This window comes from Danio rerio, chromosome 8, assembly GCF_052040795.2.
Source record: "Danio rerio strain M-AB ecotype USA chromosome 8, GRCz13ab, whole genome shotgun sequence".
Classification (NCBI taxonomy): domain Eukaryota; kingdom Metazoa; phylum Chordata; class Actinopteri; order Cypriniformes; family Danionidae; genus Danio; species Danio rerio.
The window spans coordinates 25,112,000-25,130,278 of NC_141028.1; the positions used below are offsets into that span (position 1 = coordinate 25,112,000).

An 18,279-nucleotide genomic window follows, 5' to 3' on the forward strand; every position below is an offset into this window, starting at 1 on the left:
TATTTCCCAGGCATATGGTCTATGCCTTTTCATAAAAAAGACTATGCACATATATGTCGTCAAGCCTGTCATCGACATTAGTATGAGAAGTCCTCATCAGTGTTTCACGTCTGAATGCATGAAAAAAACAAGCAGAGGAAAAACCCGCTTTACTGACAAATTATGCTCTTTAATATTTTATTACCTACTACATGATGGATTATGGCAGCCACTTCCCATTCAGTAACTTATAATCATTAAAATGACAGGTATCCTGGTATATATACAATATGTTATACATAAGGAGGAGGTGTGAATGACGAATAAATGGGATGCAAAGGTTTAATTAAAAGAAGTAGTTTTAGTTTCTTCATAAACGAAATACATGAAAACATCCGCATAATTATTAAACTTTTATTAGTATGTTTAATATTAGTTTATATTATTAATTAGTCAATTATTTAATAAATTATTTCATAAACATAAATCATGTAATCATTAAGAAGTAATAAATTAATCAAAAGGTACTGAATTCTTTGTAATATTACGTGTGACATATATATGTTTTTATTGTATATAGGTACTGAAGAAAAAAATAATAAAAAAGCAAAGCGTTCTGTGCAGCAATAACTTTTCTCCGATTTTCTCAGGTTGATCACCTCCGCATGGCCACCCGGTCCATGTGGCGTCAGTCCCTCCGCGCAGATCCCGGATGGAGCGGCCATTGGGCGGAAGTGAACAGAGGTGCACAATAACTGCGGGCTGGGAGGAGGAAAAATAATATATACACTTTGAAATAAATTTACACACGGCGTGTGACAGCATTGGATTTAACTCCCGAAACCGCTGAGCCTCAGATTCTCTCGGAAACGTCCTCAGGCTGGACTTTTAACGCGCTCGAGAGGACCTGATCGCCGGAATCAAGTCGTGGAACTTGCTGAAAAAAGCGCAGTTGAGCCTGCACGGAGCCGAAAGGAACCCACGGGCTTCGGGTTACGCCGAGCACCCTCGCTGCTGCTTCTTTTTTCTTTGCAAGACTCTTGCCGAATCTAAAGAGGGCCTCTTGATGAATTATGTCTACCACCAGTATTGACCCACAGGTAGGTTGGAGTGGCACGGCGTCGCGAAGGCCTTTAGGAGGAGCAGGGAATGCGCGTGCAGCCTCCGCCGCTTCTGCGGAGACATTACGGGCATCTGCCTCTCCTTGCTCCTCTTAAGCGCGATGGCTAACGAGTTAGCATTCACCACACTCGTTTAAATTAACAGCACACCGCATTTCCTCAGCCAAAACAGATATTTCCGTTTGACACATCACAAACTGCGCTCCGGTGTACCTTCAGGATAAAACTTAATTTAGTCCACAATCTCCCTCATCAGCTTCCGAGAGTTACAACCAGTTTTCTCTGGACTTGGGCTGATCTGCGTGGTTGAAGAAATCTGTATCCGTCCTGGTGGTCGTGTAATTTTGTTTTATTTGACTACTTGAGTGTCAACATAATTCCCCTATTTCGCGTTATTGGGGAATAGCCAGCGTCCTCTGATAGCGAATTGATTTATTGGTGATGCTCTGATGGAGTCGATGTGGATTAAGAAGGGCATGAAACCTGGAGTATTTACATGATAAACACGAAGTGCTTGTGTTTAAAACAACAATTCAGCGATGTTAATTCTTTATGTTTCTGTTTCTATCCATTTCGGATCACCTACTGACTGGGAAGACATCAAAAGGGCAAGACGCTAAAGGTAAGCTGGCTCTTTAATAGTTGTGTTTTTACATGTTAAAGGTCTTGGGTTTAGTTTTTCATTCGTTTAATTGCACTACGATTAATGGTGTGCTGTGGCCTTCTAAGTAAGTTTGTTGCAGACTTTCGTCAAGTCAAGGTCTGGTTGTTTTGTTGCTTGAATATCATCACGTATCATTTAGAGTTTATTAAATCTTTTGGACTGCAGAACTGCTCCTGTTGGGTTTACTGTGCACTGAGACGTCTATTTGGCATTCATAGATTAAACATTAAATAGTTTATGTTTCATAGATATTTTGCATTAACTACTGTATTTGTGAATTCATGCTCTTTGGGCTTGGGTGATTTTTATTTATTTTATTTTTTTTTTTTTCATTTATGGCAGAGATGCCCAATGTGGGGCCCGCAGGCTAAAGTTGCCCCATGGTAACCTTTGGTTTGGTCTACCATCTCATCTGAAAAGAGAGGGAGAATGATGGGGAGTTGGTTGGGGTGTATGTCTTTGACAGAGATCGCCATTTCGAACTTAATGTATACCCTTTTGTTTCTTTGTTTAATTGAGAAGCTAAAACAAAAAACAAAAAAAACTAAGATTAAATGTTTCATATGAACCAGACTTTTAAAATTTAAATACTGTCACTTGACAGATTTAGGACAATGCACAAGACATCGATGAGCAAATCAAGGCAAAGGCAGGAGCAGCTCTACTAGTGTATTCAGTATTGAGCTCCAGTGTGTTATAAATGGGGTTGTTTTTTACTATAATGTTTTGAAATCAACTTTTTCTAGTTGTTTTTAAATAATAAACAAATAAATGAGCAAATTGAATGTAAAATGGTTTGACATATTTAACTTCGGCCTCCAACGCTCAATCAAGTTTCATTTTTGGCCCTTTATATGAAAAAGTTTGGGCAGCCCTAGTCTATAGTACTGTGATCAGGCAGAACCTTTTTTTAAATGAGTGTTATGTAATTGTACAAAATTTGTTGAAGATCTAAAATGTCACTAGCATAGCATTGTTTCATTCTTTCAAGATATAGCTTAAAGGCTTTTGGATGTAGTTTGGGCTTTGGGTTTAATATCAGATCTAGTCATTAGAGGTACATCTGATTTAAAATGTTCATTCTTTATTTCAGTGCAAAATGGCTCTCTTCATCAGAAGGAAACGGTCCACGACAATGACTTTGAACCATACCTCACTGGCCAGTCTAATCCGGTGAGAAATGTGTGTTTTTGTGTTTGTCTTTGAATAGGGCTCTGTTAAATTGATCTTGACATTGCAGTGTTTTGCTTTTCTCTGCATGGAAAATTAAAATAACATGATAATAACGATGGCTTATAAATTGCTAAAGATTTAAGAGCAGTAGGACTTTAGTGCTGTTAAAGTTTACTCTGTTCATGAAGTTCAAACAAAACGGGTTATTAACGTACTACTTTGTTTAATCTTTGTTTAATCTGTTTAATCTACTTTGTTTAATTAATAAATAATTATTTTATGTACAGTGCTCAGCATATAGGAGTACACCCCATTTTGAAAATGAAAATTTTTATCCATTTCTTAGTGAATATGGGTAATATATATTGGTGCATTTGAACAAAACAGATTTGTTAAACAGATATATTTATTTTAGCTATTTTAGTCACAGAACATCTGTAGGAATGGAAAGATAATACATTTAAATTTATGCAAAAATTTCCAAAAAAAATACAAGCTATATTATTTCAACAGTTATATATATTTTTGTTTCTCTTGATTTTTGCTACTTTTGAAAATTTGAATTAATATTTTTCCCTCACTTAAATTTGGGCTACTAATATTTGAATGAGGGCGAAGCAGTGGCGCAGTAGGTAGTGCTGTCCCCTCACAGCAAGAAGGTCGCTGGTTCAAGCCTTGGCTCAGTTGACGTTTCTGTGTGGAGTTTGCATGTTCTCCCTGCTTTCGTGTGGGTTTACTACGGGTGCTCCGGTTTCCCCCACATTCCAAAGACATGCGGTACAGGTGAATTGGGTAGGCTAAATTGTCCGTAGTGTATGTGTGTGTGTGTGTGTGTGTGTGTGTGTGTGTGTGTGTGAATATGTGTGTGGATGTTTCCCAGAGATGGGTTGGGGCTGGAAGGGCATCCACTGCAAAAAAACTTGCTGGATAAGTTGGCTGTTCATTCCGCTGTGATGACCCCGCATTAATAAAGGGGCTAAGCTGACAAAAAAATTAATGAATATTTGAATCATTATAGCTAGGGATGTAATAAAAACAACATTTTAACTTCCGATACAATGTCGATATTGCAACCATCAGTACAAACCGATACCGATATAAATCCGATATCAGCACAAATTATGAATACTTTACTTTTACCCATTTCATTGAGTCGAATGTATGAAAGGCTAGATCAGGGATCACCAACCCTGTTCCTGGAGAGCTACCTTCCTGCAGAATTCAGTCCCAACCCTGATCAAACACACCTGAACCAATTAATAGTACCTAAAGCAGCACTTGATAATTACAAACAGGTGTGTTTGGTCAGGGTTGCAACTGAAATGCAACCCTGTTTATTCATTTGTAGGGGGGTGTGCTCGTATATGCTGAGCACTGTATGTTTATGAGAATTTAAAACATTGAGTGTTACTCAAATTTTATTTAGTGTCATATCTATTGTCCTTTATCCTGATTAATCGTCTAATGAAATGTTTGGTTGCATTTTTTGTTACTAATTCTAATGTCTGTATTTGTGGTATTTCCCCCAGAATAACAGTTACCAATCCATGACCGACCCATACCTGTCTAGCTACTACGCCCCCTCAATTGGGTTCCCGTACCCCCTCAGCGAGGCTCCCTGGTCCACAGGTGGAGACCCGCCGATCCCATACCTCACTCCGTATGCCCCCCTCAGCAATGGAGACCATCACTTCATGCATGACACTGTGTTTGGACAGCCGGGGGGTCTGGGCAGTAGCATTTATCCACACCGCTTTAACTTTTTCCCCGAAAACCCTGCGTTTTCTGCCTGGGGTACGAGTGGCTCCCAGGGCCAGCAGACTCAGAGTTCTGCATATGGGGGCAGCTACAGTTACCCGCCCAGTTCTTTAGGTGGAACCCTGGTGCCAGACGGGCAAACAGGCTTCCCTAGTGACACCCTGAATAAGGCACCAGGTATGAATAGCTTGGAGCAGGGCATGGTGGGGCTGAAGATCGGTGGTGATGTGACTGGAGGTGGTTCCGGAGTTAAGACGGTGGGCTCCGTGATTGGAGGAGGGCCGGTGGCTGCGGCGGTGGCCACGGGTAATGGTGGGACTCCTATTGGACTGCCGCCCCCTAAGCCCACATCTTGGGCAGCCATTGCTAGCAAACCGGCCAAGCCTCAGCAACTGAAGGTGAAGAGTAAGCCAGGGATGCCCATGGCTGGAGGCACCCTGCCTCCGCCGCCCATCAAACACAACATGGACATTGGCACTTGGGATAATAAGGGGCCTGTGACCAAAGTGGCATCATCATTGCCACCTCACCACCACCACCAGCAGCAGCCTCCCCTCCACTCCCAGGGTCACCTTCCACCTCACCCTCATGGACTGCCACCCCCACCTCAGCCCCCAATGCCGTCTGCACAATCACTTGCCCAGCAGATGGCCATGCAGGGCCCACCCCCTCCGCAGCCTTACCAGAACCACGCCCCTGCTCCTCCCCCGCAAACTCGGTGGGTTGCCCCACGCAATCGCAACCCTGGTTATGGTGGTGGAGGAAGCGTGGACAGCAGTGGCTCCTCGAGTGGTGGAGGGGTCGGCAATGGAGGCGGAGGTGGCCCACCGGGCTCCGGCGCCATCGAGTCCCATCCCGTCTTAGAAAAGCTGCGTGCGGCACACAGCTACAACCCCAAGGAGTTCGATTGGAACCTGAAAAATGGCCGGGTGTTCATCATTAAGAGCTACTCTGAGGACGACATCCATCGCTCCATCAAGTACTCCATCTGGTGCAGCACGGAACATGGAAACAAGCGGCTGGATTCTGCGTTTCGTGCCATCAACGGCAAAGGTCCTGTCTACCTGCTGTTCAGCGTCAACGGCAGCGGACACTTCTGTGGCGTGGCGGAGATGCGTTCGCCTGTTGACTACGGCACCAGTGCCGGTGTTTGGGCGCAGGACAAGTGGAAGGGCAAATTTGATGTGGACTGGCTGTTTGTTAAAGACGTGCCCAACAGTCAGCTCAGGCACATCCGCCTGGAGAACAATGACAACAAGCCCGTGACCAACTCGCGTGACACACAGGAGGTGCCTCTGGAAAAGGCCAAGCAGGTGCTGAAGATCATCGCTACCTACAAACACACAACCTCCATCTTCGATGACTTCTCACATTACGAGAAACGGCAGGAGGAGGAAGAGGTGGTAAGAAAGGTATTTTGCATGCAACGGTCTGTTCTGCTGATCTTCATTGCATTGTTGAAGCTTATGTGAAATCAACATTAACAATGTTTGTTTTGCTAGCATACATTATTATGCTTTATGTGAACAGTTAATCCGTGCAAGTTCATCTTCAAAGTCTGACCATTTGCTTCTGTCTTTGGACTAGCAGTCCTACACTGTTAGGATCACTCTTTACTAGGGCTGGGCGAAAAATTGATTTTATGAATTAACTTGAATGTGCAGTTTACATCGAGTTGTTGAAATGAAATCAGTTATCACTCTAGCTCATTCAACCCTCTCCTTTGGGTTTTCAGAGTTCCCCGTCAGTTTGCCATAAGAACACATTAACAACATGGCAGCGAGTAGGGAAGGACTTGGAGATATATTTCACTCTATGAAATGAAAAAGTATATGGCAATACAAGCACACCTGCCTAAAAATGGCATTATTCAGGGCTCTGTCTTGCATTCACTATGAAACACAGACCTTTGAACCTGCTCTCACACCACACATTGTGCTTCTTGTGGAAGTAATTGATATTTCTCAATAAGAAGTAATCTATTACAATTAATGCATAAGATGTGCATACGAATGCAACTGTTACCTATCTGATGTTGAAATTCAACGTTGCTGTTTTTGGGTTAATGACTCTACCCAGCCGCAGAGACGTTCATTACTAGGTATGGTAAATATCAACACTGTGACAAAACTCGCACAGTGCATCAGTCTACCAGAGGCAGTAGCCTGATGCAAATAAAAGCAATAAAACGTAACCCACTAGCCTAGCGTGAGTAATTTATATGAACTTATTTAACACAAAATAAGCATGAATAAACCTCCGAACCAACCATGAAACCTACCTGAACCTCTGTTTATGTTGAAATAAACAGTAGCACAATCACTATGAGTTTACCTTCTCTGTAATTTTATAACATTTTCAAATTTATATTATTATTAAAATGTATGCAGTCGTAAATAGATCTTGTTAAATTGGATTTTTAAATGACGCTAGCAAAGATTCTTGAGGGAGAGTTTTTTCTTTAGCATTTTTAAATATCCTATTATTATTATTATGTAATTATGATACGCGCAAGTAATTATATAGGTTAACAACTTTCAGCTCCACATTTTTTTAGTGGGGGAAAATTGTACATAAATCAAAAAAAAATTGTGTGTGGGGGAAAAGCATTTTTTTTAAAGGCCATATCACCCAGCTCTACTGTTCACCTTAGCCACATTCGTCTTACCGTTACTAGTAGTGAATGATGCACAAAAAAAACCTGTTATGTGATCAATATTCAATTTCTTTTGAATGTACATTAGGATGCTGAAATAAGTGTTAGCAACTAGAAATTGAAAAATAAAGCTTTGTTTTAAAATCTTTTAAAGCTTAGAGAAGCCTATGCAGCAGTAGTCAACTTTTTTGGCTTAAGATCCCTTACATTGGCTTGGCAGAAAGGCAAGATCTACCCATCAAAAAAAAAAAAAACTAGAGAAAGCTATATTTCTCATTTGGATTTTCAGCTTGAGACCTTTAATTTAACATTTTTTAACTATGTAAAAAGCACTAGTTTTACCAACTTTTAATTTTTGCAATTGATGCAACCACCAAAATGTGTGACGATGCACTGTGACATTAGCAGTAATCAGATCATATGTAAATATAAATAAAAGATGGTTAAAATGATTTTGCTTCTGTAGGAACTATATTAGCATTTTATAAATGAGCTGGAATAAAGTTTTAAACTAAATAAAAAACAACAGTAATAAGTACACTAGAGCATTATAATATCACTCAGCAAATGTAACTGCGGTTTTGTCAATTCATAATGTTATAAGAAGGCAAACTAGTGCTTCCAGCTGGAGAATATGTGGGAGCTTAAGGCTGATTTATACTTCTGTGTCAAGCAGACGCGTATGCTCCTGATGATGCCAATGTTGACGCACACCTCTCAAAAAAGTAACTACACATTGTAACAATGTATAGCGGAAGCTCTGTGATTAGTCGGCTTGGTCGCTGTGACCAGACTGGGTGGGACAGAGCTACTCAAACCCGATGGAGCAAGTGTTTTTACAAGTGTTGAGTCCCGTGAAGTAGCTCTAGATGGAATGTGTTGTATTGTTTACCTTATAATTAAAGTTGTTGCACGTCTGCCGGTTCCTGCCTCTGAAGTTTTAGCTACTTGTACAATAAGGTAGCGTTCAGAAAAAACAAAACGCTCACAAAGAAATTCAATACTGAGGAACATAAAAACACACTGCCAGCTAGCATTTCGAAAGTGTTAATGCGGAGCAATACAAACAGCGTGCAAAAGTATAAATGCATGACAACGCATGAGGCAGGTGCCGTGGGTCACGGCGATCACTCAATGCAGAAGTGTAAATCAGCCTTTAGGTCCCGATTGCACCAAATGTGTTGTTTGATGTGAAGGGAACCTTTTTAAAGTTTTCTATTAGCAGTGAGAGTTTTACTTGCGTCTTATGTCTTGTCTTTAATTTTAAAGTTAAGAGTTGATATTTTCAATTCGCTGCCGCTGTGCTGTAGGTGTGCCTAAAAAATGTGAGTGCGACCCAATAATCTTCATTTAAAATGAGCTTGATCATGCAACAGACTCAAAATGCAAATGGCCCCTTTTACTTTGAGGATCAAATGAAAAGGTGTATATCGACGTTGCAGCAGTTAGCCATGAAAATAAAACCTACAACACTGGATATGCATTTTGTGTTCTTTAACCTTCGGTAGGACTGTCCGATTAATCAAAGTGATCGAAATCGACGTTCAGAACCTATAATCGACCAAATTTTTTCAAGACTATTTTTTCAATTACTTTCTGTACCGCATATGGAGTCACATCACCCCGCTCTGTTAAAGGCTGAGGCAGATTTATGTTTCTGCGTCCACTTTGCAGCCACATCTCATCTCTGGTCATGTAGGATGATGGACTTATTCTTAAGCCTTGCTTTGCACTTCACTGACGATGTTTAGAAGCTATGCCTGACATGCCTTGAAAGGGCATATTTTACATTACATTAAAATGATTATTTACATTAAACTATGTTTACAGAAGATGCAAGAAGTGCACAGTAAAAATAATATTCACAGGATATACAAGCGTTTTTTTATTTTAGAGAGATGCTGCTTATTTTCTACCTTTTTAATATGAAAAACACTAACAGTAATTTATTTTGTTTCCAAAAAGTGCAAGTTATACATTTATTTTAGTTGTTCAGTGTTGATGTTTAACGAATAATCATAGATAGTAGATTGTGTTTGTTTCCTTCAGTTATTTTCAATCAAATAATGCACTTTTTATTCAGAATTCTCTCACTTGTAATATGTGAGTATACTCGTAGTACAAAGTTTGTTAGTGAACTTTGAGGGCAAAAAATAAATAAATAAAAAAAACAATCGATCTTTAATGTTAATCGAGTTAAAATGTTCAATTAATCAAGATTTTGATTTAAGGCCAAATTGCGCAGCCCTAATCTTCGGTCATTTTCGGATCTTACAGAGATTAAAAAAGATCTACCAGTTGATTACGATTGAGTTGGTGACCCCTAAAACCGCCTATGTAAAGGTTACAGCTGTTTATAGGTGCTATAGATCAGAGTGTGTCTGCCTAGTTTGCTTTGAATGATTGATGCTGTCTTGCTTTTGTTAGTTTGGTTATTTCAACGTTGTTGTGGATTTTTTGGTAATTCATTTTTTTATTTTTATGCTGTTGTACCAGGGCTCTTAATCGCACAATGGCTGTTTCTTAATTCCAACAACGAACTTGCATTCTTGTGTAGACCAGTCTGGCAAAATTATCTCGGAAGAACAAACTCATGAGAACAGAGAACGCGTCCTGTGTAAAATGAGATGCTGCACTCTCCCCTCGTTCTTCCTGATGGTCACATGACCTTTACGCGTTTTTAATGGAAAATCATTTAAAATTCCAGCATTCATACAAGTTATTGTTTTTCCCCTTTTCACAACATATACTATGCAAAAAACCTTACAAATATCCATTGCACAATACAAATAAAACTATTTTTTTATACAAGTTTCAAAAAATAAACACCTTTAATGTGTTTATGCCTTTAAAAAGATTTCCATGTTTATGTTTACTTTCACTGTCTGATTTAGGGAAAATCACAAATAAGTTATATCTCTCTGAACTTTAATAGTAGGTCTATATAAAATGCTGTGCCTCCCACCTCCTTATTCAGTCACTATGACTTCTGGGAATCCTTGAGGGAGTTTTGCACTCAAGTCTGCACCAATGCTTCCTCTATCAAGAACACATCCGGGAATTTTCATGCGTCCTCGTTCTTGTGGTCTCGAGTTTTGGAACTGAACTTTGGAAGAACACGCATTGAGAAACAGCCAATGTGATTTCTTTTTGTATATTTAAATTTATTTTTATCCCACAAAAATGTTTAAATCTTTTGACAGTTTGTGCACTTAAGATAATCTCTGTTTTATTTAGAAAATGATGTTATTGGCATTTTTAAGTGATGAAGTCTTTGATTTTTATCAGACAGTTATTGATTTGAATCCCTTTTCTTTTTATCTCCTCTGACAGAATCTTGAGCCTGCTCCTATCCAGAACCGATCCCGACTGGATCAAGTAAGCATTTGTTTGTTTTCTTTTAGGCTTAAATCTTGTGATTTCCAGTCTGTGAAAATAAAATTAAGATCAAGTTAAATATATTTATTTATAATCAAGATCAATTTAAATATACTTCATATATACAATACCTCTATTGAATTTTTCAGAAATCCTGTAAATGTAGAATATATTATTTAAAACTACATACTATATAAATATATATATATATAAATAAAGGGCCTGTTGATCAGATCAGTTTTTATCAAGACTAAATGACATACACTTTTTAAACGTTAAATTGGCCAACAAAACTCAAGCTTGTCTATTTTCAGACTTATCCAGAGGTAGATGAAAATGCATCTGATTTAGTCAAATTAGTTTATATTACCACAAACAGCATTCTTTTTTTTTTTTTTTTGCTTTATTGTACCACAACACACAGATTTTGATTGAAATCTTAGTCGCCATCCACGTACATCAATCGTTTGCTTTCCTGCTTGTTTGTAAACTCTATAATAGCGATTTGTTGATTCAGTAGTAGTTTTCTTATACACTACACAAATCAGAACGGCAGATCTGAACGCAAGTGATCACAATACACCTATATTTATAGGGTATATGTAAAAGCATGCAGAAGGACTTTTAATTTTGCAGTAACCTGGGTCAAGCACTTCCGGTGAACTGTATACGGTTACAAAATCGGCATGCTTAAGGTCTGTTTTCTTTTACAAAATCAACCACCACTGCCTGATTGATATACAATATTTGGGTATCAGAATGTACAAAAAGCGCTGCGTTAAATTTAGTTTTCCCACGCCATGTCTTTAAAATATAAACATTTATTTTACTCCAGTCATTTCAATGGAGGTTCTGTGCTCGCCTGCTGATTCTGACAGGCACGTGCGTGCAAAAGGCTTTTCATCTCGCTTTATGCTTGAACAACTAAATGAATGCTGAAGTCTATTTAACTGATTGTATTTTCTTTACATTACAACATCAATGCTGTAAACGGAATTATATTAATTTGAAAAATGCCACATTAACGATTAATCGCTATGGGAAGAAACACTAGCTGTACATATACCCTATTTAGTTAAGACTAGTTTGAAACAGTAATAAGTCTTGGCAACCCCTTGAGATAGCTGAAAGCATGTTCATGCTAGGAGGAAACAAGGACTTTTGTCCTGTTTGGTCTATCTTTTATTCTTGAAATGTTTCTTAAAATGATGATTACACAACGTTTTCAGCCAAAAATCAAATGTGAAACTTTTAGAAGTTTTACCTGTTTGTTTACAAAACAATGGCATTTTTGAGACTGAAAATGAAAACGGAAGTCTTTGAAAACAATGGCATCACATCCATGCATCATAAATGTTTAGGGGAGTGTAGATGGAAAGCCAAGTGGTACTGTTGTTTTTTGCTCAAGTGTTTCCTAACGCTTCATCAGCAAAGTGTGGATGCACTTTACATTACAATTAAAAGTGGATATGGCAATTACACATGGCAGATTGTATATAGACGCAAGTGTCAAGCCACCTACTGCATGTTGTCACTTTTAGGGTTGTCAAAAGTATTTTGGTACCAATTGGCACATCACTGCTTTTTACCAGATACAAACACAGATGCACGAACATTGGAGCATTTTAAAGCCCACTCAATCAGCTGATCTGTCTAAGAGCTAATACATGGTGATCAGCTGATAAATTGACTGATTGACGCAGCTTTAAAACACTCCAGTGTTTGTGTATCTGTATTTGCATTTAATGAAGAGTGATAAACCAATGAACACAATGGCCTGTCAGCGCTCAAATGTTAAACTTGTTCATCTAGACTAAATGTTAAACTAGGGCAATATTGCAAACAATGTATCACAATATCATGTATTATATCATTCAGTATTGATAATTATTGAATATTTGTAACAATTCATTTAGGAATATGAGGATTTCTTTAAATTTAACCACTTTAATTTAGCAACATTACTAAGGCAAATAGATTTAATAGTCAAAAACAGAAATATTTAAACAAAATATCTTATCTCTTTATAATAAAATAAACGTAAGTCTAAAAGAGACACTTAAACTTGATAAATAAAATGTAACAATGTGCATGCAATATTAAAGTGTAAATGCTGAACATTCAGAGCCAACTTTAAAGTGTGAATAATAATGATACAGTAAACCTCAAACTCTGTAAACAAAACAAATTATGAAAATCAAATATGAGCTTTCAAGTAAAGGAACCAGCCATCATTGTTCAAATACATACTGCAACATTACAAATTGTGAAGTTGGATGACTACATTACCTCCTATGCTAAAAACTCTTTCAGATTAGGGTGCTAGTGACTGGGATGCACAAGAAAAGAAACCAAAAAGCCATTCTGGGGACATCCTTACATCCTTTTATATTTACAATCTCTTGACTGTTGCTAGCCACCACACTCATTTTCCGTGTTGTTACTCTTGAGAGCAGATTGGTCAGTTCTACTAACATGAATCATGATGCGCTCGTGGATTCGGAAAAAGTTCAGATGTTTTCAACTAGGTGCGCCTGGAAAATGTGCGTGCCTACATTGAAAGTGAAAGCACTGTTGTATGGCACACACTGAGCAGTCACGTTTTAATAAAATTATAGAGCTTCATTCCGAAACATCATACCAAACTCAGGAACGTTTAATGAAATGACAATGCCAAATACTAGCCTGATGTGCATAATACGGCATTTTTGGACTTTTTTGCTGATGTGTGTAAACCTGTTAAATCTGTTTTGAAAATGTTCAAGGAATTTGCATGGAAAAACTTTTTATTTTTGGCTACATCATTATCATGTAAACGTTACCTGAATTAATCAAAAGTTAAATTACGATGCGGTCATTGGCAGGAAATTAACCTGAGATTGACAAAATGATAATGACAATACGTTTTTAAAAGGTTAATATTTATAAGACCTGAAAAGTTCAGGGGAAATTGTTGGTCAACAGTTGTGGGAACCATCATTTTGGTGCATTACAAAAAAATAATAGGAGTCATTTTTGATGTCTGAATTGCATTAAAATGAAAAGGAGTTTTTGTGTTTTGTCAATATTAACCGCTCTCCATATTTCTCTGTTTTTCTCCCACAGGAACGCCAGAACCGAAATAAACAATAGAAGGCTGCCCCCTCCCCACAGCTGATGAGCAGTTGTTTTAGGACTGACCATTTAAAAAATGAAATTTAAAGAGGACACAAGATGAAATTTAAAAACAAAAAATAAACAATCATTATGTTTTTCTATTTAATTCTGGTGACTTCAGCCAGCGTCAGACTCGAGCCTCTGCGCCTCCGGCTTCACCTCTGAGGGCTGAAGTCGATTAGCACCTCTTAACGTCGCGTCATCATTTCGATTGATTTTTTTGTTTGTTTGTTTGTTTTTGTTTTTTAATTATTATTTTGTTCTTTTTTTCTTCTTTTCTATCATTTGGTATTGTTTCCATACACCTCCCTACCCTGTTTGACCAACCAATACCTGCACAAGTCTTTTCTTTTCATCCTATATTATTGTTTCTTCAGCCCCACTGCTCCTTAACGTGCCCTTCAAAGTGGGTTAAATGAGTGGGTCATGACTTCTGTGTGTGTGCGTGTATGTATGTGTGTATTAGGGAAGATGGTGGAGTGTATGTCAGTCATGTGATTTTGAGGGGTGTGTCCAGCAGGAGGGGCATCTCCAGCATCAGTAACTGTAACAGGCCAGTTTTACGTTCTGTAGATCCAGAGTGGTTCGAACCCATTTATGGAGAATAATGCAAATGCATAGAAGGGACAATGAAATGTGTCTTGAGATGATGTTATAAAAAAAAAGAAACTATATTTTTGAATTATGTAACACTTGACTTGTTTTGTTCAGTGACGAGCCACTTATGTCACACTTTTTGTTTTGTTTTCTCCTTTGTTTTTCCTGCTTGGAGCCTTAACATTTTAAAGCTATGGAAACCGTTTAATAATGGCTGTTCTATACCTCAATTGAAACAGCATTATCAGGGAGACGACATCCCATGCATCCTTAACCAAGGGACGTCAACATTGTCACTGGCTGGACTAAACAAACAAAAAAAAAAACAACACAAAAATAAATTAACTAACTTTTTCGTTATGGTTCAGAGCACAGTGCTCAAGCTTTGTTTTCATACATGCGTAATGTTTAAAGAGCAGAAATGTAACTACTTACTGTTCCAACCCCGCCCAGCAGAGGTCGCTGTTTCTTTAAGCCAATCTGAGAGATGTAGCAATTCACTGCTTTTTATTTCAAATCACTTTAGATGCATCACCCTTATCTTTGTTTTGTTTCTCGTCCTTTAACAGATTTGATTTCATCCCCTTTTTCCTCCCCCCTGTCCTCAGTATATTGCTAAGCTTTAACGTAGGATCATATAATTATAACAATAACGAAGAACGCCTCAAAACGTGTAACCTGAAAATTAATGTTACTGATTTACTGTTAAAAGTAAGAAAAAACAAACAAACAACAAAAAAAAAGAGTATATGGTTTCTGTGCGTGATTTTTTTAGGACCTGCTTGCTGTTTTGTGTGTTTGTGTGTGGGAGAGCGGAATTGAGGGTTTAAGATTTCTATAGTCATATAACAAAAGATTCATGAAAATATATGAAATACTAAAAATATTAAAAAAAGAGTTACAAGACGAACATTTAAGTCACCCCTGAGATGAATATGCATTGTATTGGAAGGTCATTATCTATCACGTTCTTAGATTTGATCATGCTCATTATTAAAATAATACTATATGGTGTAATTGGTGTTTGAAGGTGTTCTTTTTACTGCCTTGCTTTGTCTGGAGGATTCTCATGTCTGCTAATTCTGAATCAGTTTTTACGATTTAACTGCATAGATTTCAGTTTACCAAAATTGATGAGCACAGGACAAATATGCTTCATTTGATGACATGATGGACATATATTTGTTATTTGTTTGTTTTCTGAAATTCAAACTATACACTACCGAATAAAAGTTTGGAGTCAGCTGAATTAAAATGTTCTTAAAATAAGCTTCTCCTGCTCACCAAAGCTGCGTTTTTTTGTTTTTTTCATCAAAAATACAGCACACGTTGCGAAATTGTGAAATGTTATTGCACTATAAAATAACTGTTCAGAAGTAGTTTATAATTTATTCCAGTGATTTAAATGATGAATTTTCAGCTTTAGAACTTTTATCTTGAGAGTCATGATCGTTTTCTCAACCATGTTCCTGGAAGACCACCAGCTCTGCACATTTTCCATGTCTCCTTAACCAAACACACCTGATTCATTGGCTCATTAGCAGAGACTGAAAGACCTGTAATAGGTTTGACAGAAAAAGGAGACATCCAAAACATGCAGTGTTGGTGGGCCTCCAGGAGGGTGGTTGAGAAACACTGCTTTAGAAAAGACTTTAATATTAATTATTGTAATTATTCATTGACTCTGAATCTGGGGTCGCCACAGCGGAATGAACCACCGTTGTTATTATTATTAAAGGTTATAGTAATAAAAGCAATGATAACTGGAGTAATAAACTCATTTGAAACCATATACAATAAGTAATAAATAATTAATTTTAAAAATTACATTTAATAAATGCTGCCTTGATGAAGAGAATAATTTTATTTAAATTAATAATTAAAAAAAACTGATCCCAATCTTTTGACCGGTAGTGTACATTTCTCTCAGCGTCACTGTGAAATAAGCTTAGAAGTAGAGTACATCTTAAATTAATCACAAATGCTTTATAGTTGTTGTTTTTGTGTGTGTGTGGCTCAAATCAAGAACAGGGTTAAAATAGTAAGGTTTATCTGCTAGTAATATTTTATGCACTCCAAATTTGCCTAAATGTCAGTTTTTATACATGTTGCACTGTAATCCCTACAGTAAAGATTACATATTGTAAGCATAACCTGTTTTATTTATGTTCACGCCAGACAGCCAGAATTCTCAGTGAGAATAGTAACGTCATTGTGGTCACACTGATTTTTTGGCAAATGTGACATGACAAAGATTATTTCCTGAAGATCAAAGAGAACATTGAAGAGCACACTTAACCCTTTAACTGCCCCATCAAGAAAAACATTTTTTGATTGCATTTAACTCCTAATGTTGCTCGTTAACACTCTCAATGTATTTTTTTTTCAACACATCCCATAATATCTAAATATCAACCTCCACCAAATGATTGATATGTCAGTTTATGGTAAAAGTACCGCAATACATGAAAATCTGAAGTGAAAGACCCATTTATAAAATATATATATATATATATTTAAAATAAAACATTTCTCAATACTAAATAATCTTTATTTTGCCATAAAAGTATGCCATCAAATTTTTTAGATTCTTATTTATTCTACTTATTCTTTTTTTACAATAAAACCAAAATCAAGTGTATTAGCGCAACAGGATTATATTTGTTTGATGTTTTTGTAAACCAACAATAACTGTGTCATTCTTTAAATGACTTCAACAGTCCTTATTTAAAACAGTCAAAATATGGTCAACCATTTGGTAGAGCGGGCAGTTAAAGAACTAAAGATTCCGAAAGGGTATTTTCACAGTGATGCCATTGAAGAGACATTTTTTTTAATTCTCCTTAAAACCTAATATGATAAATGAGTTTTTATAAGCATTTTAATCATCTAACAAGCTTTTATGCAATTGAAAGTTTCAATTAATGGACAGATTTCTTCATCTAACCAATGATGATAAAGAACCTTTATTTTTAAGGGTGTAGTTGTTAAGTGTATGTAATGTGTGACATGCTATTGCTCCCTTTAGAAGTGTGGAATCTCTAACAGAAAAGCGCCATCTGAATTGATTGGCTGCCATCTTGTTCTACTCATCCAGCACATCTAGAGTGACATCATTATGTGGAGTTCTGAGAGAAAGCCAGAAATAAAAAACTTGAAACAGCATTTCTAAACAGGTGACAGAAATGAATAAAGTAATGATTTATTGACATGTGAACAAAGGAATGAAGTGACAGGTCTTGGTATAAAGTGCTCTGTGCATTTTAAGTTGACATTTTGCAGTTTTATTCTCATACATATTCTAGTTAATTGCAGTATATACAAATCAAAAACATTGATCAAAACATAATTTCAAATCAATATCATTTTTTGTATTTGTCTCGATTTTGATGCATTTTCTGGCTTAATTGCAATGGCAGCCAAAGGTCTTTGCATAAATACCTGACATTTTAATAGCCATCAAGCTCATGGTTTCTTTAAGCAATGTAATGTCAGTACTTAAGCAATGTAAACCTTATTTCTCTACACAAATCTGAGTTGTCTACCTGTAATCAATGACTATGAAAACTTCTTTTGATTAAAAATATTACTGGAAACGGACTGACTGAAATAAGGCAATGTACTTTGCATTTGAAGAGGAATTTCAGACTCCCGTCAGCTCTTAAAATTAATATTCCTAACATGCGCCGGCAACCCATCGGCCTCAGTTCCTGTTCAGCTCAGTAGAATAACCGCGCAGTGTTCACTCTAGATGTGCGCATCTCTTGCGCTGCTGCTGCTCATTTTCTGCCGCACAC

The 18,279-nt window shown here is 37.3% G+C and overlaps 1 protein-coding gene across 2 annotated transcripts; it reads left to right on the plus strand.

Annotated features, from left to right (window-relative positions):
• Nucleotides 1-693: 693 nt before the first annotated feature.
• ythdf1 (YTH N6-methyladenosine RNA binding protein F1) lies at nt 694-15,499 on the plus strand. 2 transcript variants are annotated; one of them, XM_087262817.1, is made up of 6 exons: nt 694-1,079; nt 1,698-1,722; nt 2,858-2,937; nt 4,467-6,098; nt 10,685-10,729; nt 13,835-15,499. In XM_087262817.1, the coding sequence occupies exons 1-6, from the start codon at nt 1,053-1,055 to the stop codon at nt 13,859-13,861; spliced, it is 1,836 nt and encodes a 611-aa protein (XP_087118943.1). In that variant the 5' UTR covers nt 694-1,052; the 3' UTR covers nt 13,862-15,499.
• Nucleotides 15,500-18,279: the final 2,780 nt, after the last annotated feature.

Bases quoted from the DNA above. Each gene is read 5' to 3' on its own strand.
- ythdf1 (XM_087262817.1), top strand. From the start codon at position 1,053: ATGTCTACCACCAGTATTGACCCACAG. The intron at 2,938-4,466 runs GTGAGAAATGTG...TATTTCCCCCAG, and splicing joins TCACTGGCCAGTCTAATCCG to AATAACAGTTACCAATCCAT. The intron at 6,099-10,684 runs GTAAGAAAGGTA...CTCCTCTGACAG, and splicing joins GGCAGGAGGAGGAAGAGGTG to AATCTTGAGCCTGCTCCTAT.